This window comes from Salvelinus fontinalis, chromosome 17, assembly GCF_029448725.1.
Source record: "Salvelinus fontinalis isolate EN_2023a chromosome 17, ASM2944872v1, whole genome shotgun sequence".
Classification (NCBI taxonomy): Eukaryota; Metazoa; Chordata; class Actinopteri; order Salmoniformes; family Salmonidae; genus Salvelinus; species Salvelinus fontinalis.
This window is the reverse complement of record NC_074681.1, coordinates 22120047-22146081: the sequence shown is the minus strand read 5'-3', so window position 1 is coordinate 22146081 and position 26035 is coordinate 22120047. Positions and strand designations below refer to the sequence as shown.

The window sequence follows — 26035 nt, the reverse complement described above, 5'->3', positions numbered from 1 at the left end:
CGGGCGGTCATGTGCCTTTTTCTGAGGAGTGGCTTCAGTCTGGCCACTCTTCCATAAAGGCCTGATTGGTGGAGTGCTGCAGAGATGGTTGTCTTTCTGGAAGGTTCTCCCATCTCCACAGAGGAACTTTGGACCTCTGTCAGAGTGACCATCAGGTTCTTGGTCACCTCCTTGACCAAGTTCTTCTCCCCCGATTGCTCAGTTTGGCCGGGCGGCCAGCTCTAGGAAGAATCCTGGTGTTTCCAAGCTACTTCCATTTAAGAATGATGGAGGCCACTGTGTTATTGGGGACCTTCAATGCTGCAGAAATGTTTCGGTACCCTTCCCTATACCTTGACACAATCCTGTCTCGGAGCTCAACAGACAATTCCTTTCGACCTCATGGCTGGTTTTTGCTCTGGCATGCACTGTCAACTGTGGGGCCTTACATAGACAGGTGTGTGCCTTTCAAAATAATGTCTAATCAATTGAATTTATGGGTTATTTTTTGTAGATTGATGAAGGAAACAACTAATTTAATTATTTTAGAATAAGGCTGTAACGTAACAAAATGTGGAAAAAGTCAAGGGGTCTGAATACTTTCCACGTGCACTGTAAACTCAAACAATTATATTTTAGGATTCATAATACAGTAGACTATTTAAAGTATAAACATAGAATGGAAACGCAATCTATTGACATAATTACGATTTTAGGGAGTTTCTGTTTTGATATTGAGCGCAGGTAATTATTCCATTCCATGGCGGTGTTTGCATCCTGTGTTTGCCAGTCGAGAGGGATTCCCCATCCACTTACTGTAGGCTACTTACTGTATGTAGGTTGTTCTCCGATAAGCTTCAAAGAAATGTAGCGCATAGTGCTGCACGCATAAAGTCAATAGGCTCCTCCCAGTCAAGACACCGCCATAAAGATGTGACAATATTTAAGAATAGGTCATCCCATGCTCTCTCTTGAGAACAGTGTCCGTGAGATCGATTTCATTACTTTTCAGAGACGCTCACATGGTTAGAGGTAAGGAGTTTATTCTCATTCATAGTGAACATACGAGAGGGTAAACGTCCTGAAATTGACGCAGTGATGTTGATGCACTTAACACCAGGCTATTACGTTATTTATTTTATGCATGTGATTATAACATTGTTTTTTGGATTGCAATTATGAGCCTACAAAATATTAATGTAATTGTCTTTGAATCAAGATGACCAACAAATCCAGAAGTGTTTCATTCTTAAATTAGGCCTACTTATTGTTTGTGATTTTTGTGGGGGATTAAACATATGTAATAGTCTCAATGATTATACTCTCAAATTATCAGTGATAATATATGAATGCATTACATTTGATAAAAACATGATTTACCTAATAACATTAACCACCATCACTCAACACCAAGTGACAATGTATTTTTATTTTGCATTGCACAACCGACTCATTGGTCCCACATCATCACTATGCCCATCCTTCTATTGCATGCGTTTTTCGAAAGAGATGAATTTAGAGGGGGACAGCGGCCTGTCAGTGATTTGTGGCAATGGGAAACTTCGACAGTGGCTGATCGATCAGATTGACAGCTGCATCTATCCCGGACTGGTTTGGGAGAATGGCGAGAAAAGCATTTTCAGGATCCCGTGGAAACATGCGGGCAAACAGGACTACAATCGCGACGAGGATGCTGCTCTCTTCAAGGTGCGTTAGGACCCACACCTTCACTTTACCCGATTTCTCCTATTGTTTTTCTTCTACTTTTAAGTTACTATTTACAACTCGTGAATATTGAATATAGTGTGTAGGAACCCCATAAAGCATAGCTAACTCAATCATATTCATATATATTTATCTGTAATTTACAGTATTTGCTATAGACTACCTGTTGATTTTTACTACAGTATAGCAAGTGCTGATCTTTGTTCAAGGCAGTGGATATTTATTCAAGGCAAAGACCATGACATTTAAGTCATTTAGCAGACGCTCTTATCCAGAGCCACTTACATTTAACCTTTATTTAACTAGGCAAGTCAGTTAAGAACAAACTCTTATTTTTCAATGACGGCCTAGGAACAGTGGGTTAACTTCCTTGTTCAGGGGCAGAACGACAGATTTGTACCTTGTCAGCTCGGGGATTTTAACTTGCAACCTTTTGGTTACGAGCCCAACGCTCTAACCACTAGGCTACCCTGCCACCCCATGACATGTTGATTTTGATGCAGGCCCATAATGCCTTACTTATTGCCAGGTAAATTGAAATTGAATGCAGAGAGGAAGTTAAATCATTATGTTGTTGATTATTGCAGGCCTGGGCATTGTTCAAAGGGAAACATAGGGAAGGAGTGGACAAACCAGATCCCCCCACATGGAAGACTAGACTGCGATGTGCTCTGAACAAAAGCAATGACTTTGATGAGCTGGTGGAGCATAGCCAACTGGACATATCCGATCCTTTCAAAGTCTACAGAATCATACCAGAGGGAGCTAAGAGAGGCACGTTTTGTTCATCTTATTGTATTATTACCAAAGTCAAGTCCATGACATGAATGCCTACTTATCTGACTGTACTGTACTGTACCATAGTGAAGTGATATAGGCTACTGGCAGTTGATATCAGAGATTTCATGTGTTAAAGGTAATAATGCACTAGGGTTCAAGTTACACCTGCATTGCGTAACAAAACCGTAACTTGTGCTTCTGAGAAGTGTTGTAGTCTACCCCTCCCTAGAACACCCACCTGCTTACATAGAGGGTGAGCCCAAACTCATGTTGTCTGACTCTGAACCTAGCTGAGCAGACATACACACACAGCCGGTAATGTTTCATTTTGCCTCCATCATCTGATGAGGCAGGAAGCAGAGAGGAAGCCGATGTGTGTACCAAAAAGGGCTTGACGCTTTTTTTAGAAGGCTTCAGTTACCCAGTGCAGAATGCACAGCATACACACTTAACCTCCAGGCTTGCATAACAAAGGCTGAAGGCTCCACCATCAGAAGAACCTTTTGTCACTCTCATATGGCAGTCTCAGTTAGGATTGACTCTTTGAGACCAAACCTGCAACCTAGGGGTTGAGACACTTTACCCATGTTGTTACCGCATGGCTCTATAGTTTCTGTATTCAACTGTTTGAAGAGGCTGAATAGCCTTGAGCTCTGTTGAAAAGGCTCTACTTGTAAGGATGACAGTTGACAGATGAATACAATTTCATTTGATTTGACTTCTTATTGAGGACATACATATTTCTGGAGAGACCACCACAAAATGTTGCATTAGAACATAGAGAGTTCTATGATGTGATGTCTGATGTTCCGTTTCTGTAATGTAGGGATCAAGATGGCAGGGACAATGTCCCACATCAGCTCAGTCAACAGCTACCCTATGCACTCTCTATACCCATCTCTACAGAGCCAGGTAAGGTAATGTGCTTACCCCGGCAACAGGTACAGTTGAAGTCGGAAGATTATATACACTTTAGCCAAATACATTTAAACTCAGTTTTTCACAATTCCTGACATTTAATCCAAGTAAAAATTCCCTGTCTTAGGGTCAGTTAGGATCACCATTTTATTTTAAGAATGTGAAATGTCAGAATAATACTAGAGAAAATAATTTATTTCAGCTTTTATTTATTTCATCACATTCCCAGTGGGTCAGAAGTTTACATACACTCAATTAGTATTTGGTAGCAGTGCCTTTAAATTGTTTAACTTGGGTCAAACGTTTTGGGTAGCCTTCCACAAGCTTCTCACAATAACTTGGTTGAATCTTGGCCCATTCCTCCTGACAGGGCTGGTGTAACTGAATTAGGTTTGTAGGCCTCCTTGCTTGCGCACACTTTTTCAGTTCTGCCCACAAATTTTCTATGGGATTGAGGTCAGGGCTTTGTGATGGCCACTCCAATACCTTGACTTTGTTGTTCTTAAGCCATTTTGCCACAACTTTGGAAGTATGCTTGGGGTCATTGTCCATTTGGAAGACCCATTTGTGACCAAGCTTTAACTTCCTGACTGATGTCTTGAGATGTTGCTTCAATATATCCACATAATTTTCCTGCCTCATGATGCCATCTATTTTGTGAAGTGCACCAGTCCCTCCTGCAGCAATGCACCCCCACAACATGATGCTGCCACCTCTGTGCTTCACAGTTGGGATGGTGTTCTTCGGCTTGCAAGCCTTCCCCTTTTTCCTCCAAACATAACGATGGTCATTATGGCCAAACAGTTCTATTTTGTTTCATCAGACCAGAGGACATTTCTCCAAAGAGTACGATCTTTGTCTCCATGTGCAGTTGAAAACCGTAGTCTGGCTTTTTTTATGACGGTTTTGGAGCAGTGGCTTCTTCCTTGCTGAGAGGCCTTTCAGGTTATGTCGATATAGGACTTGTTTTACTGTGGATATAGATACTTTTCTACCTGTTTCCTCCAGCATCTTCACAAGGTCCTTTGCTGTTGTTCTGGGATTGACTTGCACTTTTCGCACCAAAGTACATTCATCTCTAGGAGACAGAACGCGTCTCCTTCCTGAGCGGTATGGCAGCTGCGTGGTCCCATGGTGTTTATACTTGTGTACTATTTTTTGTACAGATGAACGTGGTACCTTCAGGCGTTTGGAAAATGCTCCCAAGGATGAACCAGACTTGTGGAGGTCTACAATTTTTTTCTGAGGTCTTGGCTGATTACTTTTGATTTTCCCATGATGTCAAGCAAAGAGACACTGAGTTTGAAGATAGGCCTTGAAATACATCCACAGGTGCACCTCCAATTGACTCAAATGATGTCAATTAGCCCATCGGAAGCTTCTAAAGCCATGACATCATTTTTGGGAATTTCCCAAGGTGTTTAAAGGCACAGTCAACTTAGTGTATGTAAACTTCTGACCCACTGGAATTGTGATACAGTGAATTATAAGTGAAATAATCTTTCTTTAAACAATTGATGGAAAAATGACTTGTATCATGCACAAAGTAGATGTCCTAACCGACTTGCTAAAACTATAGTTTGTTAACAATAAATTTGTGGAGTGGTTGAGAAATGAGTTTTAATGACTCCAACCTAAGTGTATGTAAACTTCTGACTTCAATTGTACCTTCACAGATCTTCACAGCTCTCTCTCCCTGCTGGGTGTGGATCAGGAACCCACCACTACCTGACTAACAGCCATCTCCTATCCCCATGGCCTGTTCACAGGTGTCTGGCGGATTCATGATTCCTCAGGAGAGGAAGGAGTGGAGGGAGTACAGCCACGCACTGGACCAGCCTCAGCCTCACCAGCCACCCCACACTGAGCTGCAGTACAGCCAGTGCCACTACCCACAGCCACTCAGTCGACCCTGGCATACCGGGCCACACACAGATAACGGTGAGACATTGCATCGCCATGGGGAAGACACTGATTATAGGAATGAAAATATCATGGAGAGATAAGACTCCACAGTACATGTCCTTCAGTACAAGTACAGAGGAGCCAGGTAGAGATGAAGCCATGTGAATACCATACTTCACTAGTTCTCATGTTAACTTGGTTTCAGATAATGAAAGGCTATAGTTTAGGTCAGTGTTCTGTATGACAGATTTGACATATGTTCATCTGAGTGACGCACACACACACACAAGTTGTAAAAACAGCTACAGTTTGACAGTGAAGGCTTTGATAAGCACCAGTTCTCCAAAATAATGAGGGCTTCATTTAACAGTCTTTAGTCAGGTTCCTCCTGATATGAAATTATTTAGACAAGGTCTAGTAATTCATCCTCCATGATATGTACACTGAAAACACTCATTCATTGGTTAATAACAGTATTTATTTATTTTCTCCCCTCAGGTTATCAGTTCACTGGCTCCTTCTGTTCCTACTCTTCCTCAGAGTCTCACACCACAGCATTTCAAATGGACCACAACATGTCTACCCTTTCTGGTACATGCTATTCTATTACTTCTAGATTACTAATTTACTACTGCTGCTACTGCTACTACTCCTACTTCTGCTACGATTGCTCCTACTACTGCTGCTACTACTTGTACTACTACTACTGCTAACTATACTACTAATACTACTGCTGCTACTACTTCTGCTACTACTACTACTGCTACTACTGCTGCTACTACTACCATTGCTAGCTAGTCTTTTAATTTCCTTCAAGATATCATGGAATTATTCCCGCACACCTTGTTCAGTTATTGTGCACACAGCATGTGTGTATTGTATTGTAATTCCACACCACTGACCACTGTTAATGACAGATAGACACAAAGAGAAGATTCGTACGATGTAGTGGAGCGTACTGAATTATTATCTCGTGTTACCAACCACCAGAAACTAAAAGCTGTTTCTGTAGGACAATTACTTCCCTAATCTGGCTTTTAATATGGTCAGTTATTTGTCAGTGTTGGAACTGGAAACAGTGCTCCTATTAATGATTTTCTATTCATATACAGTTGAAGTCTGAAGTTTACATACATCTTAGCCAAATACATTTAAACTCAGTTTTTCACAATTCCTGATATTTAATCCTAGTATAAATTCCCTGTTTTAGGTCAGTTAGGATCACCACTTATTTTAAGAATGTGAAATGTCAGAATAATAGTAGAGATAATGATTTATTTCAGCTTTTATTTATTTCGTCACATTCCCACTGGGTCAGAAGTTTACATACACTCAATTAGTATTTGGTAGCAGTGCCTTTAAATTGTTTAACTTGGGTCAAACGTTTTGGGTAGCCTTCCACAAGCTTCCCAGAATAACTTGGTTGAATTTTGGCCCATTCCTCCTGACAGGGCTGGTGTAACTGAATTAGGTTTGTAGGCCTCCTTGCTCACACACACTTTTTCAGTTCTGCCCACAAATGTTCTATATGATTGAGGTCAGGGCTTTGTGATGGCCACTCCAGTACCTTGACTTTGTTGTCTTTAGGCCATTTTGCCACGACTTTGGAAGTATGCTTGGGGTCATTGTCCATTTGGCAGACCCATTTGTGACCAAGCTTTAACTTCCTGACTGATGTCTTGAGATGTTGCTTCAATATCGCCACATAGTTTTCCTACCTCATGATGCCATCTATTTTGTGATGTGCACCAGTCCCTCCTGCAGCAATGTACCCCCACAACATGATGCTGCCACCCCCATGCTTCACGGTTGGGATGGTGTTCTTCGGCTTGCAAGCCTCCCCCTTTTCCCTCCAAACATAATGATGGTCATTATTTCTCCAAAAAGTACGATCTTTGTTCCCATGTGCAGTTGAAAACCGTAGTCTGGCTTTTTTATGGTGGTTTTGGAGCAGTGGCTTCTTCCTTGCTGAGAGGCCTTTCAGATTATGTTGATATAGGACTCGTTTTACTGTGGATATAGATACTTTTGTACCTGTTTCCTCCAGCACCTCCACAAGGTCCTTTGCTGTTGTTCTGGGATTGATTTGCAGAAAGCGTTTCCTTCCTGAGCGGTATGACGGCTGCGTGGTCCCATGGTGTTTATACTTGCGTACTATTGTTTGTGCAGATGAACGTGGCACCTTCAGGCATTTGGAAGTTCCTCCCAAGGATGAACCATACTTGTGGAGGTTTACAATTGTTTTCTGAGGTCTTGGCTGATTACTTTTGATTTTCCCACTGAGTTTGAAGGTAGGCCTATAAATACATCCACAGGTGCACCTCCAATTGACTCAAATTATGTCAATTAGCCTATCAGAAGCCTCTAAAGCGATGAAGAAATTTTCTGGAATTTCCCAAGCTGTTTAAAGGTAGAGTCAACTTAATGTATGTAATCTTCTGACCCACTGGAATTGTGATATAGTGAATTATAAGTGAAATAATCTGTCTGTAAACAATTGTTGGAAAAATGACTTGTGTCATGCACAAAGTAGATGTCCTAACCGACTTGCCAAAACGATAGTTTGTTCACAAGAAATTTGTGGAGTGGTTGAAAAACGAGTTTTAATGACTCCAACCTAAGTGTATGTAAACTTCTGACTTCAATTGTATGTTGTTGATATTTTAGATGGGTGACTGCAGGGACCACTACAGTTACAGCAACATACGCAGTATTATATAAAATAATTTGACTGTTTATCAGTGTTGAAAATACAGAACTGGCTCCTTTTGCATTGTCTGTAAATGGAACAGTATTTAATGTTTAGCTCGGCTGATTAAGAAAGTCGTAAAGTTCAGCAGTTTGCTAACTTCCGTCATTCACTTTCTTTCTATATACACTGTTTGCAAGATGCGGTATATTTACTAAAAGAAGAAACAGACTTTTGGCCGTTGAAAGTGATTTCAACTCCCCAGGCACATCTTCATATCAGAAACGGATTACGACTCCACACATGGAAAGAATGCATTTGTTTTCAGACAGCTGTCAATCTTCTTTCATTTGGAATACTTTTACTTACTGGTTCATTCTCTAACATTTTCCCCCCTCTTTCCTCCAGACTTCCGACTGCACATATCCCTGTTCTACCGTGAGTCTCTGGTCAAGAAGGTAACCACCTCTAGTCCTGAAGGCTGCCGGATCACCTCTTCTTCCTCCTCATCTTCCTCTCCGTCCTCCCCCTGCCCCGAGGACAGGCTGTACAGTGGTGCAGAGACGGTGCAGTTCCCCTCCCCTTACCCCCAGTCTCAGAGGAGAGGGGCAGAGAAGCTACCCAACGTCCTGGAGAGGGGCGTGCTCCTGTGGATGACGATAGATGGGCTCTATGCCAAGCGGCTGTGCCAGAGCCGAGTGTACTGGGAAGGCCAGCTGGCACCCTACACGGACAAACCCAATAAATTGGAGAAAGAACAGACCTGCAAGCTGTTTGACACCCAGCAGTTCCTCACTGGTGAGAAACAGTATTTTGATTGTGAGCTGATTATGATGATGGTACTGAACGTTGATGATGGTGGTGAGGATACCTACTGTAGAAAGTGAAGTCCCTCTCCATGCTGTGGTATCAGTGGGTATGCGACCTGTCACGTTCTCAGCGGCGGCCTGTCAGTGGAGTGTCCATGAAACAGCCCCCCGCCCACCTCCTGTGGTCCACCACTCAGTCTCTAGCTGCAGTTTACATGTGAACCACTAATTTTTCACACCAATGACTTCCTTGCAAATGACTGGAAAAAAACTTTCTCTGACTCCTCTTTCTCATTCTGTGAACCTTTTGTTTGTAGCATTTTGCATGCAGTGATACTGAATCACAATACCCATCTCTCTCAAGCTGAACGTCCTTCCTTCATGAGCAAAGTAGATGTTTTCAGCTGTTAGGGGGCGAATTGGTGAATTGTGGGTGAAATAAGGTGATAAAATCATTGTACACTCCCTCCATCCCTCCTTCCAGAGCTGCAGGGGTATGCCCATCATGGCCGTCCCATGCCCAGGCACCAGGTGGTGCTGTGTTTCGGAGACGAGTACCCGGACCCCCAACGCCAGGCCAAGATGATCACAGCACAGGTACAGTACATTACAGACTCTCGCTATCTTATTATGGTTGGAATCAACAGTGCATTAAAATAACAGTCCAACATGATAAAGGCTGAAATAAAAAGAAAACAAAATATAGCCTGCCTAGCCTTGTTACTCATGATGATAAACAAAGGACTCTATCAACACGTCCAAATCGGTTCTTCCCCCACTCTCTTGGCCCTAACCCATCGCTGTTTGCAAATCTGTAGGATCTGGATAGGTATAAGAAGGGCAATGCGTATTGCTTATACCTTACACATTTTCAAAAACGGAAAGTTAGGCCCAAGGGGGAGGGGAAGGGAGAGATTTGGTATTTGCTATTCTTGGTTACCCAGAAATAATTCTTGCGAAATTTGGTCAGCTTCCTTATTTACTTCTGGGTCAATACGTGTTAACAATTGAGAGTTCCGTTGTACCAGGGAGGAAGCAATGTCTCCACCCTCGTAAAGGAAAGTCTCCCGCCTCCACTAATTAACTACTGCGCACACAAGCTTGAAATAACCCCCCCCAATGTAGATATTGAAGCGCCGCCTTCGCCCAATTGTGATTTTTTCAAATAGAGACGAAAACCCAAACACAGAAACTACTGCTACTAGTTATCTCGCCATTCGATTACAGCCCTGACAGATTCTCTCGGTTTACACACAGAATCTGCCCAAGAGAGATTAGGTAAATGGGAGCAACCTTTATTCATTTTCATTCATCATTCATGGTGTGACCCCTGCATGTGTTGCAGGTGGAGCCCATGTTTGCCAGGGGCATGTTATACTTCAGCCAGCAGAGCAGCAGTCACTGCCTGAGGAACTATGAGCTACAGGGACATACAGAGATCTCCCTTCCGGCTCCAGGAGTCTACCAGAGGACCCTTCAACAGAGCTCCCCTCTAGCTCAAGGAGACTACCAGAGGACCCTGCAACAGAGCTCCCCTTTAGCTCCAGGAGACTACCAGAGGACCCTGCAACACATACAGGAGTAACACACAAACAGGCCCCAGGAGCCATGGACATGAATGTAGATTGACCAATGAGCTTTACATCGCTTCTCCTGAATAGTGTACAGTATACTCAGGTCTTGGACTAAAATACCTTACTGTAATTTCAACGTAAAACTGGACTGTGCCTCCATCGTCAGTGTCAGCAGTTTGAGCCAATGATCAATGTTAAAAATGGGGGCGCTGAAAGAATCTACCCTAGTTTGTACAGGCTTACAATTATTTTTGTAATCAACCATTTTTTTGTTGTTCTATTAAATTATATGAAAAAGTGAATACCTATCACATGAGGTGGTGTGTGTTACTCGTATTCCTGTGACATCTGTGGGTGCTGATGGGAAAGCTCCTGACCTGTGATAGTGGTGTGGGGGGGAGAACCCCACTGCTTAGCCTCTCTCGCTCTCCCCTCTCTCATTTTCTTTCAGCGAGAGGGGGATGCATGTGTATTTGTATGCATGTGACATGGTGACAGTGTATAGGATGTGGTTTGGGGTAGAGGGTTTAGGGTGAAGCAGAGAGGGACTGTCTGAAGCAGGAAGCACAAGTCACAGGTGCACAGGAAGAAGAGTAGCCCTCAAGAGAAATTAAGACTCGACAAGGAAGAAGAAGCCAAATGTATATGAATGAAGAATACAAAATGGATCATTGACATATTGAAGTGTCTCACACAGAGAGAATTTCTGTGTAGTATATTTTCACACATTTATCACACAATCTATGAAAGGGGTTCACTCCACTTAAGGCCAGGCACTGAATACAAATCCCTTGACATATTTTGATTATTTATGAACAACAATAGGTAACTTTGATGCAATCTAACTGAATAACTATTATTGTACTCTTATATTTTCTTGATTATCAGGCTCCATAATCTGACTTTTTGTGACAACACAAGTCACAAAGTTTTCCATTCATATATTTCTATTGTCTACTACTTCACCATCTCAAAACTGATTGAAAAAAGGGCAGCCCTGGCATACAGTGCATTTGGAAAGTAGTCAGACCCCTTTAACTTTTCCACATTTTGTAACGTTACAGCCTTATTCTAAAATGTTTTAAATTATTATTTATTTCTTATGAATCTACACACAATACAAAACAGACCCTTTGCTATGACATCTCGAAATTGGCACACACCCGTCTACAGTCCCACAGTTGATAGTGCATGTCAGAGTAAAAACCAAGCCATGAGGTCGAAGGAATTGTCCTTAGAGCTCAGAGAGGATTGTGTCAAGGCACAGATCTGGGGAAGGGTACAAAAACATTTCTGCAGCATCGAAGGTCCCCAAGAACACAGTGGCCTCCATCATTCTTAAATGGAAGAGGTTTGGAACCACCAAGACTCTTCCTAGAGCTGGCCTCCCGGCCAAACTGAGCAATCGGAGGAAAGGGCCTTGGTCGGGGAGGAGACCAAGAACCCGATGGTCACTTTGACAGAGCTCCAGAGTTACTCTGTGGAGATGGGAGAACCTTCCAGAAGGACAACCATCTCTGCAGCACTCCACCAATCAGGCCTTTATGGTAGAGTGGCCAGAAGGAATCCAGTCCTCAGGAAAAGGCACATGACAGCCCACTTGTAGTTTGCCCAAAGGCACCTAAAGGACTCTCAGACCATGACAAACAATATTCTCTGGTCTGATGAAACCAAGATTGAACTCTTTGGCATGAATGCCAAGCGTCACGTCTGGAGGAAACCTGGCACCATCCCTGCTGTGAAGCATGGTGGTGGCAGCATCATGCTGTGGGGATGTTTTTCAGCGGCAGGGGCTGGGAGACTAGTCAGGATCAAGGAAAAGATGAATGGAGCAAAGCACAGAGAGATCCTTGATGAAAACCTGCTCCATAGCGCTCAGGACCTCAGACTGGGACGAAGGTTCACCTTACAACAGGACAACGACCCTAAGCACACAGCCAAGACAATGCATGAGTGGCTTCGAGACAAGTCTCTGAATGTCCTTGAGTGGCCCAGCCAGAGCCCGGAATTGAACCCTATCTCTGGGGAGACCTGAAAATAGCTGTGCAACGACGCTCCCCATCCAACCTGACAGAGCTTGAGATAATCTGCAGAGAAGAATTGGAGGAACTCCCCAAATACAGGTGTGCCAAGCTTGTAGTGTGACACCCAAGAAGACTTAAGGCTGTAATCACTGCCAAATGTGCTTCAACAAAGTACTGATTAAAGAGTCGGAATACTTATGTAACTGTGATTTTTCAGTTTCGAATTTTTAATACATTTGCAAAAAACGTATTGCTTGTCATTATGGGGTATTGTGTGTAGATTGATGAGGGGAAAAAACGATTAAATTAATTTTATAATACGGCTATAACGTAACAAAATGTGGAAAAAGTCAAGGGGTCTGTATACTTTCCGAATGCACTGTACATGTACCAGTAATATACAACTCCATTTCGAGAGAAATTGTTGTTATCAGTTGTCTAGTGGTGGAGGGGAGGAAGCTGTTATAACAAATTGTTTCCCCTTGGCAGCTGGATGTGATGGAGGACACTGGCGTAGCACACACCACATGGGGCCCACGAGCTTTGCCCCCCAAAATACTTTGAACATTATACATTTCCATGTCAGCTCTGTGCCTGGAAATGCCCTTGTCCGGAGCAAAGGATCCCAATATTAAACTCTCCAAAATAGTGTTTAAAATTCCAAAAACTGTCAATAATGGATATTAACTGAAAAAATGCTCTTATGTAGTGTCTTGCAATAGCCCTTTCTGACTCTTAAAGAATAATTCTCTCAGAACTGTGATTCCTAAAAGATGTGTCTGGAGATTTGATACATTTGGACTCCTTATTCATTTCATCATTACATGTAGTGCAACAAGACCTCTCATGGTCTGTAAAGCTCCTTACTTTTGAGAGATTTTAAACCAACAATATTGGAATCACCATGGTCACAACCATAAACTGTCAACTCCATCTGTCTGGTAGAATATGAATTGTAGTTCAAATATTTTTTATTTATTTGATTTATTTTACCTTTATTTTACCAGGTAAGTTGACTGAGAACACGTTCTCATTTGCAGCAACGACCTGGGGAATAGTTACAGGGGAGAGGAGGGGGATGAATGAGCCAATTGTAAACTGGGGATTATTAGGTGACCATGATGGTTTGAGGGCCAGATTGGGAATTTAGCCAGGACACCGGGGTTAACACCCCTACTCTTACGATAAGTGCCATGGGATCTTTAATGACCTCAGAGAGTCAGGACACCCGTTTAACGTCCCATCCGAAAGACGGCACCCTATACAGGACAGTGTCCCCAATCACTGCCCTGGGGCATTGGGATATTTTTTAGACCAGAGGAAAGAGTGCCTCCTACTGGCCCTCCAACACCACTTCCAGCAGCATCTGGTCTCCCATCCAGGGACTGACCAGGACCAACCCTGCTTAGCTTCAGAAGCAAGCCAGCAGTGGTATGCAGGGTGGAATGCTGCTGGCATAATATGTCGTGAGTGAGGCAGGCAAAAACGGGAGGTGAGAAGGACGGGGAAAAACAGTGCCCTGAAAAAGTGTTTCTGAAAAACACAAACACCTCACAGTGATGGGGTGCAAGGAACTGAAATAGATAGTGTGGGATGATGAGATGCAGGTGTGTGAACAGGTGATTAGAATTCCAGTGATTGGGATCTGGAGAGTGAGCTGGAAAGTGGGCTGTGTTCCCGGGATCTAAGTGTTTGGGAGTGTGAATTGGATGCAGACGTTACAGTGTGAAACTTCTTCCGTCCCCTTTCTCTGTCTTAGCTAGCCACTGACTACACTTTAGCTGGCTAGTTAGCAGAGCAGTAGATACCCAAAAAATATTTTAGTATTACTTAGCCTAGATAATTATTTGTACAGTATGTCCATTTTCGTGTCTATTTCAGACCTTATGGCATTTTTGAAGGATGAGCATAAGAGCATTAAAAGGGGAGAAGACCACTAGAAGTCTGGCCATGTGGAAAAGTGCAGCTATAGTGAGGGGCAACTTACCGGTTTGGTCAGGGCCAGCATGAGGGATAAAGTTTATCCTGTGTCAGTGAGTGTAGCTCTATTAAGTTAAGTTTGAGCATCTTAGCAATACAATGTGTTCTATACTGCTGACAACATTCTACAAGGATAGAGTCACTTATTCAATTCTATAATCATAAACCAGATCACCTCGGATACCAGACAGATGAGTGATAACTCAGTTCTAGGATATTGTCATTGATGAGAATGAACCTAAAAATCTATTGATATTCAGAATGTACTTTGTTTAGACATCCAGCCAGTATTGTAGTTTCATGACCAGAGACAAATCTTCAAAGGCACAGTATTCATTTATTCAGAGTGCTACATGCAATCACACTGTCTTGATTTAAAGGATCCTTCCCACTATTTGATTGTTAAAATCCACTATTAAAATCCCAAGTTATTAATTAAACATTTATGGAAAAACTGCACTAGTCCTTGTGAAAATGACAGTTTATTAAATATTCTACAGCTGTAATGTCATCAATCAAATACATTTTATTTATATAGCACATCCTTCCTCTTGGCAGGTCTCTATAGGTGACCAGGGGATTCTCTCTACCATATACGAATGAATGCCTCTGTGGAGCTCAAAAGTATAGCTATGCAGCCAAATGTGGCAGTTCACAATATCGGCCGTACGGATGTGGAATGCGAGTGGAGGAAGCCAGCCGTGCCCAACCAGGTGCAGTCAGTGTAGGACCTACAATGCATTTGGAAAGTATTCAGACCCCTTGACTTTTTAAACATTTTGTTATGTTACAGCCTTATTCTAAAATGGATTAAATTGTTTTTTCACCCTCATCAATCTACACACAATACCCCCTAATGACAAAGCAAAAACAGGTTTTTAGAATTCTTGCAAATTTATACAAAAAAAAATATATATATAATTTACGGAAGTATTCAGACCCTTCACTTAGTACTTTGTTGAAGCACCTTTGGCAGTGATTACAGCCTCGAGTCTTCTTGGGTATGACGCCACAAACTTGGCACACCTCTATGGGGAGTTTCTACCATTCTTTACTTCTTCGCTTCCAGAATAGGTTATATTACATAGACGTTTTGCTCAAAGCAGCCAACTAAAGTAATGTACTGAAGTTAGCTATATCATGGGCACAGTGGGAATTTATATCTGTGATGTTTAAATGATGTCTTACCCCCAGAGTGAAAGAGAGAGAGAGATTACATCACTTCCATCAGATCTCCTTGCTGAGGGTAGTGTTGTTCATGCACTGCTTCTCGTGAGGTGAGCCTGATGTTCCGTATTTCACGTGTCATGTCTAAAACATGTCTAAAACATCTACGCAGATGACACCATTCTGTATACTTATGGCTGTCACGACTTCCGCCGGAGTCGGTCCCTCTCCTTGTTCGAGCGGCGTTCGGCGGTCGACGTCACCGGCCTTCTAGCCATCGCCGATCCACTTTTCATTTTCCATTTGTTTTGTCTTTGTTCTCTACACACCTGGTTTCAATTCCCCCATTACATGTTCATTATTTAACCCTCTGGTTTCCCACATGTTTGTGTACGTGTTTGTTTTATTGTTCAGGCTGTTACTGACGGCTGGTATTTTGTTGCCGGGTTTTGTTATTACGCCTGTTTATTTCTTGGTACAGGTATTTTTCCTGCACCATAGTATTGTGTTTATACTGGTGTTATCTTGTATTAAATACCTTGTCCACGCATCTCAGCTCTCCTGCACCTGACTCCTTCACCAGTTACCCACAGCCTTGACAATGGCCCTTCTTTGGACACTGTGTTAACAAACCTCCAGACAAGCTTCTATGCCATAGAGCACTCCTTCCGTGGCCTCCAACTGCTCTTAAATGCAAGTAAAACTAAATGCATGCTCTTCAACCGATCGCTGCCCGCACCTGCCCGCCCGTCCAGCATCACTACTCTGGACGGTTCTGACTTAGAATATGTGGACAACTACAAATACCTAGGTGTCTGGTTAGACTGTAAACTCTCCTTCCAGACTCACATTAATAATCTCCAATCCAAAATTCAATCTAGAATCGGCTTCCTATTTCGCAATAAAGCCTCTTTCACTCATGCTGCCACACATACCCTCGTAAAACTGACCATCCTACCAATCCTTGACTTCGGCGATGTCATTTACAAATTAGCCTCCAACACTCTGCTCAGCAAATTGGATGTAGTCTATCACATTGCCATCCATTTTGTCACCAAAGCCCCATATACTACCCACCACTGCGACCTGTATGCTCTCGTTGACGGGCCCTCGCTTCATATTCATCGCCAATCCCACTGGCTCCAGGTCATCTATAAGTCTTTGCTAGGTAAAGCCCCGCCTTATCTCAGCTCACTGGTCACCATAGCAACACCCACCCGTAGCACGCGCTCCAGCAGGTATATTTCACAGGTCATCCCGAAAGCCAACTCCTCCTTTGGCCACCTTTCCATCCAGTTCTCTGCTGCCAATGACTGGAACGAATTGCAAAAATCCCTGAAGCTCGAGTCTTATATCTTCCTCACTAACTTTAAGCATCAGCTGTCAGAGCAGCTTACCGATCATTGCACCTGTACACAGCCCATCTGTAAATAGCCCACCCAACTACCTCATCCCCATATTGTTATATTTTGTTTTGCTTCTTTGCACCCCAGTATCTCTACTTGCGCATTCATTTTCTGCACATCAATCACTCCAGTGTTAATTGCTCAATTGTAATAATTTTGCCAATATGGCCTATTTATTGCCTTACCTCCCTAATCTTACTATATTTGCACACATTGTATATAGATTTTTCTATTGTGTTATTAACTGTACGTTTGTTTATCCCATGTGTAACTCTGTTTTGTTTGTGTCGCACTGCTTTGCTTTATCTTGGCCAGGTCGCAGTTGTAAATGAGAACTTGTTCTCAACTGGCCTACCTGGTTAAATAAAGTTTTTTTTTTTTTAAATACATCACATCAGTCTTTTGAAAGAACATGCATAAAAAATTATTCCACCAATATCAAAGCATTTCTGTAGTCTGAACATCAGAATATTAACCAAATCCATTGTCTGAACATCGATGGAACTCATCAACTTTCTCAAACTGAACTCATCATTCAATAACATCTTTAAAACTTGGATTTCTTTTTAGATTGCTTGTGTATGTCGTTTTCTTGTGTAGGTCTATGTAGTATTCTGTAGCCTAACTGGTGTGTAACTTGGAAAGTGCCCCAAATGTGAAGCAGCTATTAACTAATATAATTCATCATCCCTTTTTAATCCATAATTGTGTGTGTTTGTGTGTAATATTATATTAAGTAATATAATCCATCAGTTATATCTTAACTGCAGTGCAATAAAACATTAACTAGAGTGTAATAGTGTAACTTAATGTTAAGTGTTATCCACCCAGCTTTATATTCTATTATATCCTATTCTGTTGCTGACAGTAGCATGAAACCTTGAAAAAAAGACCTTGCTTTTCTTCTGGCTAGTCTTTCCTCCCTAGCAACTGGATTTGCGTTAATCTTTTGTCTGTGCCATGCAACCCTATCCTTATTAGACAACAGCACCTACAGTATAAAGATAATGTGCCTTGAAATACCTTTAAAATGCCATAAAATTGTTTCAAATTATAATATTCAGTATTCATACAACAAGTAAATATGAATTGCATGATTAAACGTTGTAAACTAGTGGAAACATGGTATAAAAAAGCGACTGTCATTCAGTATAACGGGTGACATTGTGGTATAACACAAAACTTTTTTTGTGCTGAAGGACAAAAGCGTGATACTGAAGGACGGATTTCATACATAAACATATATAACAGTGTAACGCACGTCGTCGGGAGAAGGAGAAGTGGACCAAGGTGCAGCGTGGTAAGTGTTCATTATTTTTATTAAACAACTGAACACTGAACAAAACAACAAAAACAACAAACAAACAGTTCTGTAGGGTGAACACACAAAACAGAAAACAACCACCCACAAACACAGGTGGGAACAGGCTACCTAAGTATGATTCTCAATCAGAGACAACGATAGACAGCTGCCTCAGATTGAGAACCACACACGGCCAAACACAAAGAAATAGACAACATAGAACACCAGAAATAGAATGCCCACTCAAACTCACGCCCTGACCAACCAAAATAGAGACATAAAAAGGATCTGTACGGTCAGGGCGTGACAAACAGGCCGTTCCTTTGCCACCTATATAAAGTAATGACCTTGACCTATAAAGATTATCCTTACTTTTCATATTTAAAATAGCTTTTCACAAAATAATAACATTAAAAGTATGTTACTAGAGAGTGAAAAGGTGAAATCATCAAATTTTTCAGAGAGATTTACTCACCTCATCACATTGATAGAGGGTCTTCAATGGGTCTTCTTTGTGATGTCACACACTGTCCCATAATTACCATCATGTGATATGCTTTAAAATGGCTTTTTATCTTTGTTATACTGAATGACATTGATGAAGCGCAAAAGTCCGGACAAAAGTTTTAAAAAATTAAATAATTTTTAGATACAGTTTGTTGCAAATTATTCTATATATTGTTGCAACTACTAACACAATTATGGGTTTTCATATATATTTTTAGGAGGAATTTCTAAATTTTAATAACACTTTTGTCGTTAGAATTTTAACCAAGACAATTACACTGGAGGACATTTTGACACTTTAGAGTTCAATAACTCCCTTAATGTCACACCTGCTCCCGCTCTTCCCCCCTAACGTTCGAGGGCGCCACCATCATTTATGCACACCTGCCGTCCCTCGTCACTCGCTTCAGCGATATTGGACTCAACTGGACTCACTCAATCACCTGTTTATTACCGCTACTGTTTTCACTGTCTTTTTACTGTTGTTTTTATTTCTTTACTTATCTATTGTTCACCTAATACATTTTGTGCACTATTGGTTAGAGCCTGTAAGTAAGCATTTCACTGTAAGGTCTACACCTGTTGTATTCGGCGTACGTGACAAATACACTGTGATTTGATTTGATCTCCTATATTTGTCAGTTCCCCAGCTCTGTTCCCCGCTGCTACATGGTTTGTCATATGTCCGTGTTACCCGTGTGCTGATGCTGTTCCTGTTTTGTTCTATGTCTGTTCCCGATTAAATGTTTGACTCCCCGTACCTGCTTCTCATCTCCAGCGTCATTCCTTACAGAAAGCAGCAGCCATCACACAAGGCATCCGGGAGTACTGGCGTTCTGGTTGGTGGTGACGTCGGTCCTGGGTCGCTGCCGATGGAACCGGGGGTGCCTAGCCAGCTCATCGGGCTTCCACGCCCTAGCTGGCTCGAGAGGTTTCTTTGCCCCAGTTGGCTCGGAAGGTGCCCATCCCACGTTGGGCCTCAGCCGTATCGTCAGGTCTTGTTCGCCCAGCCGGCCCAGGAGTTTTCTTGTTTCGTTGGTGACGTCGGGCTTGGATTCCACAGCTGATGGAACCGGGGGGGGCCTAAGCCAGCTCGTTGGGCTTCCACGTCCTAGCTGGTTTGAGAGGTTTCCTTGCCTCGGTTGGCTCGGCAGGTTCCCATCCCACGTCATGCTCCGCCGGATCATCGGGCTTCCACGCCACAGCGAGATCGACAGGCGTTCATGCCTCAGCTGGATCGTCAGGCTCCTAAGCCAGCCGCCTCGCCAGGCTCCCACGCCCCTGCCGGTTCATGGGGAGTTTACCCCCAGCCGGCTTGCCCAATGCCCATGTATCGCCTGGCTCGCCCAGGTGGGACGCTGGGTGACGCCCTTAGGGGGGGGGGGGGTACCCTCATGCCTGCTCCCGCTCTTCCCCGAGCGCCAGGCTGCCCTGCATTACGCGCTCCTGCCACCATCAGTTACGCGCACCTGCCTTCCCTCGTCACACACTTCAGCAATATTGGATTCACCTGGACTCACTCAATCACCTGTTTATTACCTCTCCTATATTTGTCAGTTCCCCAGCTCTGTTCCCCGCTGCTACATTGTTTGTCATCTGTCCGTGTTACCCGTGTGCTGACGCTGTTCCTGTCTTGTTCTATGTCTTTTCCAGATGAAATATTTGAATCCCTGTACCTGCTTCTCATCTCCAACGTCATTCCTTAGACTTATTTAATAGTTTGCAACACAAATATTTCTGGGTCAAAAGAAGGGTAAGAGTTGAGTGATTTAATATTATATTTATATATATTTATCGTTTTATGTTAAATAGATGGCCTTCGGACACCAACTTTACACTTCTCATCTTTGACCCATTAACCAAAGTTTACAGGTTTACTGTCAATACTGAACATATTTTGTACAAAGTAATGATTTGGAAACAAAGCTGGACACCAACCGATAGGTTGTTACTGTATGAAGCAGGTATTATGAAGCGGTTATTGTAATGTCAAATGTACATGCAGTGACTGTCAGGACAGGATGGTCAGGAAAGCATCACCATTGTCATCTTTCACTGGTGGGAAGAAACCACACCTCTTCCCCATGACTCGAAACCGGTGGGCAGGCTAACAGGAAGGAAAACTATCTGTGGTTTCCATGTACAGTAGGGCCAGCCAAGACAGGAGCTTTCAGGTTGGTTCCCTTCCCACTCTGAGCTAGCATCACACAGGGAGATGCTTCCTTGTTACAAGTCCACATACATGCAGTTCAAATGCTACTGATAGCCTACTGATCATTTGTTGAGCATCTATACATGGGTTATCTGACTAAAGTGTTACCTAGGTGGACAATGTCCACTACAGGAGTAGACTTAATATTACATAAACATACAATAACATGAAATTAGACAGTTCTGTACATTGAAGTGTGAGTAAAGATGAGGGTCCTGTTTTTTCTTTCGCTCTCACTGTCCAGTTTCGGTCCCTAAGAGTGAGTTCCTTCACACTTTAACCACTTTACTTTCACTGTGGGCCGTCAAAACCAAACTCACTGTTGATTTGCTGTGATTTAGAAACCCCAATCCCCACCCCCTCTTCCAATCACTCTCCCTCATTCTCTGGGCTAAAATAAAATGTTATTTAGTTCATATTTGGACTACACTTAGGGAATTACCAAGTTGTATGAACTTAAATGAACCAGAGCCATCTGACTGATGTAGACTCATATTGCTCTTGTAAAAGTCAGTGTTTGGGTCTGACCCCAGTCGCTGTTGCTTGATGTGTGTGTGTGTGTGTGTGTGTGTGTGTGTGTGTGTGTGTGTGTGTGTGTGTGTGTGTGTGTGTGTGTGTGTGTGTGTGTGTGTGTGTGTGTGTGTGTTTGCGTGTGTGGGGTGGACCACTAGCACAGCTCTAAGGGCTTGACATTTGAGGAGGCAGGAGAACACGTGACTCCCCCACCTACATGCTTGGTAATAACCCGGTCACATCAGTGACTTACACACACACACACACACTAATTAATGTACAGTAAAACAATGCATTTGGAACATCCCAAGCAATACATTTCAAAAGTTGCCATATTACTGACTCAAAAAGAAAAAGAAGCCGACTCTCCAAAAATTACTGAAAATCTTAAAGAAAAAACACATCAATCTATGATGATGGAGCATGAGAGGATTTGATTGAAATTCGAACATACCTGAGATAAATACACCATATCAAATTTTATCTACAACCACATCTGATTATATCCAACTAGTCTACAGAATATGATTGAAGGCAAGCAGACTAACACAGGGGAGAGGGTGCTTCCCCCATTTGCAGGAAGCAAAGACTGAGGCTTGAGTTTTTCCATCTATGAGCTGCCCTGACAACTCTCACCTCAATCAACGTTACTGAGAAGGACAGACAGACAGGATACAGAGCATTAGCACCAGAGACCAGAGACCTGTCCCACCATCATAACACATCAGGCTTTACAGAGAAATGACACTGTCTGTACAGTGTGGGCGACTCGGTCTCTAACTAGTCTCTAACCAATGGCTGTTAAAACGTCTTAAGGATCCACCCCTTCTTTTCAATTTTCGCCTTAAATGACGTACCCAAATCTACCTGTCTGTAGCTCAGGACCTGAAGCAAGGATATGCATATTCTTGATAGCATTTGAAAGGAAATGCTTTGAAGTTTGTGGAAATGTGAAATGAATGTAGGAGAATATAACACATTTGTACCATCATCTTGAAATGCAAGAGAAAGGGCATAATGTATTATTCCAGCCCAGACGCAATTTAGATTTTGGCCACTAGATGGCAGCAGTGTGTGTGCAAAGTTTTAGACTGATCCAATTAACCATTTCATTTCTGTTTAACATACTGTATCAAGACTGCCCAAATGTGCCTAACTGGTTTATTAATACAATTTAAAGTTCATAATTGTGCACTCTCCTCAAACAATAACACAGTATTATTTCACTGTAATAGCTACTGTAAATTGGACAGTGCAGTTAGATTAACAAGAATTTAAGCTTTCTGCCCATATCAGATATGTCTATATCCTGGGAAATGTTCATGTTATTTACAATGCTAATCACATTAGCCTATGTTAGCTTAACTGTCCCTTGGGGGGGACACCGGTCCTGTAGAGGTTTTTAATAATGCTAATAACTCAAATCTTAGAGAAACATGTCATGATGGAAATACAAGATAACCATGTACTGACTTTTGATTGCTTTAGAAATAGATTGTTAATGCAATGGCAAATATCCTCATTCGAACTATGAAATGATGTGGTCAAATGCAAGGGATTTTTTTGGAACGAGAGGAGAACCAATGTGCAGCGTGGTACGTATCCATATTTATTAGAATACTTCTCAATATGAACAAAAACAATAAACAGACGAAAACCAACGAAGCTACAGTCCCGAACTAGTGAACACAGACAAAACCAGGAACACACGAACAGGAACAATCACCCACAAAACACACTACAAAACAGGCTACCTTAATATGGTTCCCAATCAGAGACAATGACAAACACCTGCCTCTGATTGAGAACCATATCAGGCCAAACGACAAACCCAACATAGAAACACAAAACATAGATAACCCACCCAACTCACGCCCTGGCCATACAAAACAAAAGACAAAACAAAGGAACTAAGGTCAGAACGTGACAGCTACGAAGGCTTGTTACTATGTACTTTCCATTTTACAATGACATTTCTTAAACTATCATATAAACTGCTGACATAAATAGCGTAACCAAAAATGTATATCTGAGTGCTAAAAAAATATACGTCTTAATAGTGACCTGAATATGAAGGTGAAGCATGAAGAAATATGAAGGTGATACAGATGATTCAGATTCTATTTAAATACTGATTTAGTTTGTACATTACTGACCTCTGCTGGATATATCAAAAATAAATAAATACTTCAATAAGAGCTTGTAAAACTTACTTGAATATCCAGAAATTGATTTGAGGGGGACAATTGCGTTCATGTGTCTGTGTGTGTACAGCATGTGTGTGTGTGTGTGTGTGTGTGTGTGTACAGCATGTCTGTGTGTGTGTACAGCATGTGTGTGTGTGTGTGTGTACAGCATGTCTGTGTATGTGAAGGAGGACAGACATCTTACTGGGTGGCTTGCATATCATTTTCATACCTCCATGGGTGGTCACAGCAGCACTAAAACACTTGGCAAATTACAGGGCTGCATGGGGACACTTTTTACCCTGCTGTGTCTGCCATCTGGACTAGACCTTTAACTTAACCACATGAATGATTGGTGACTACACATACAGAGAGAAAGAGAAAGCAAGGAAGAGAGTGAGAGTGAGACAACCCTTTCACTCAGTGAGAGGATTTTTTAAAGTTAGAGGAACTGTAGGTTTAAAAATAACAAGACTTCCTGAACTGTACAAGTAGGCTATACCAGCCACACACACACACACACACACACACACACACACACACACACACACACACACACACACACACACACACACACACACACACACACACACACACACACACACACACACACACACACACACACACACACACACACACACACACACACACACACACACACACACACTGGACCTACAGCAGGATAAGAGTGAGGTCTGGACACTCCAACCGAAGGTTCAGCTGGAAGTCCACTCAGTGTCTACAATAGATTATCAGTGTTTCTGGAAAGCCAGGACAACCAAACCAAAACAACCCCTGGGACTAGGAATCTGTCTCTGTCACATGCAGGATGTGCCTTCTTCCTAACACACGCCCGCACACGCAAGCATAAAAGTACACATGCACACAAATGTTGACCATAATGTTCAGGGCCCAGTCGACCAACTGGATCATCATTTAGATGTGTTGATCCCAGATCATCATTTATATGTGTTGATCCCAGATCATCATTTATATGTGTTGATCCCAGATCATCATTTAGTTGTGTTGATCACAGATCATCATTTAGTTTTGTTGATCCCAGATCATCATTTAGGTGTGTTGATCCCAGATCATCATTTAGATGTGTTGATCCTAGATCATCATTTAGATGTGTTGATCCCAGATCATCATTTAGGTGTGTTGATCCCAGATCATCATTTAGTTGTGTTGATCCCAGATCATCATTTAGGTGTGTTGATCCCAGATCATCATTTAGATGTGTTGATCCCAGATCATCATTTAGTTGTGTTGATCCCAGATCATCATTTAGTTGTGTTGATCCCAGATCATCATTTAGATGTGTTGATCCCAGATCATCATTTAGTTGTGTTGATCCCAGATCATCATTTAGATGTGTTGATCCCAGATCATCATTTAGTTGTGTTGATCCCAGATCATCATTTAGTTGTGTTGATCCCAGATCATCATTTAGATGTGTTGATCCCAGATCATCATTTACTTGTGTTGATCCCAGATCATCATTTAGATGTGTTGATCCCAGATCATCATTTAGTTGTGTTGATCCCAGATCATCATTTAGTTGTGTTGATCCCAGATCATCATTTAGTTGTGTTGATCCCAGATCATCACATTGGCTCGGATTTTAATATAAAATTAATTAATGGGGTGGGGCAGGTAGCACTGCAAGTGTTGATGATGTCACAAGGCAGACTGATTGGTTAATGGACTTCTTGATCCAGGGATGACAAAATAAAGACGACCCAGGTACATGTACGTCTTGGATGAATGTGGGTGTGTGTCTGAACCCTTGTGTCACTAACCTCTGTGTGTTTAGGGTCGGTGAAGGGCGAGACACTTCTCACGGTTTCACATCCAGGGTGCTGACAAAATGACCAATCCCCTCTAACCCCAGAACAGTCTGACTGGTCCCAGAGTCAGAGGGGGTCGTTGACACCCCTTGACCCCATTACCCTGCTCATGACCTCTGACACCTGAGTCTGACATTACATGCCCCCCTGTCAACACCTACCAGCCAATCACAGATGTCCTGCTCCCATTAAGCAGTGGGTGATGGGTAACGGCACGTAAATTACATGTGTTGAGTTATGCATTAATGTGAGCTGTTTGATATCACTGCAGTGGTTATCAATCCGGTGGTTAAAAGTACCTTTCTTACCTTCCTTCATCCAATCACAAATGCTGCCCTTGTAGAGCGAGCTCTGAGTGGCATGAGAATAGTCTCCGGCACTTTATGATGAAGTCACTAAAAACAAACAAAACTTTATCTCCACAATTAACCACCTTGCATTGTTATGCAGACGCTGATTGTTTATTTGACCCACTTCAGATAACAATGAAAGCAAACCACTCCACTGC

General features: G+C 42.3%; 1 protein-coding gene across 2 annotated transcripts; it reads left to right on the top strand.

Moving 5' to 3' along the window:
• The first annotated feature begins 898 nt into the window (after window positions 1–898).
• On the top strand, window positions 899–10687 carry LOC129813977 (interferon regulatory factor 4-like). Of its 2 annotated transcripts, XM_055866668.1 has the most exons (9): window positions 899–1011; window positions 1487–1686; window positions 2292–2478; window positions 3311–3396; window positions 5172–5343; window positions 5806–5898; window positions 8405–8794; window positions 9290–9402; window positions 10151–10687. In XM_055866668.1, exons 1-9 carry the CDS (start codon window positions 1002–1004, stop codon window positions 10388–10390), a joined length of 1491 nt encoding a protein of 496 aa, XP_055722643.1. In that variant the 5' UTR covers window positions 899–1001; the 3' UTR covers window positions 10391–10687. The 2 variants fall into 2 exon arrangements, with proteins under 2 accessions (XP_055722643.1, XP_055722642.1); XM_055866667.1 differs by lacking the exon at window positions 899–1011 and having other exon boundaries at window positions 1471–1686.
• Window positions 10688–26035: the final 15348 nt, after the last annotated feature.

Coding starts and splice junctions, on each gene's coding strand:
- LOC129813977 (XM_055866667.1), top strand. CDS start 1,471: ATGCGTTTTTCGAAAGAGATGAATTTAGAGGGGGACAGCGGCCTGTCA. Junction 5,344..5,805: donor CGGGCCACACACAGATAACG/GTGAGACATTGC, acceptor TTCTCCCCTCAG/GTTATCAGTTCACTGGCTCC. Junction 8,795..9,289: donor CACCCAGCAGTTCCTCACTG/GTGAGAAACAGT, acceptor CCCTCCTTCCAG/AGCTGCAGGGGTATGCCCAT.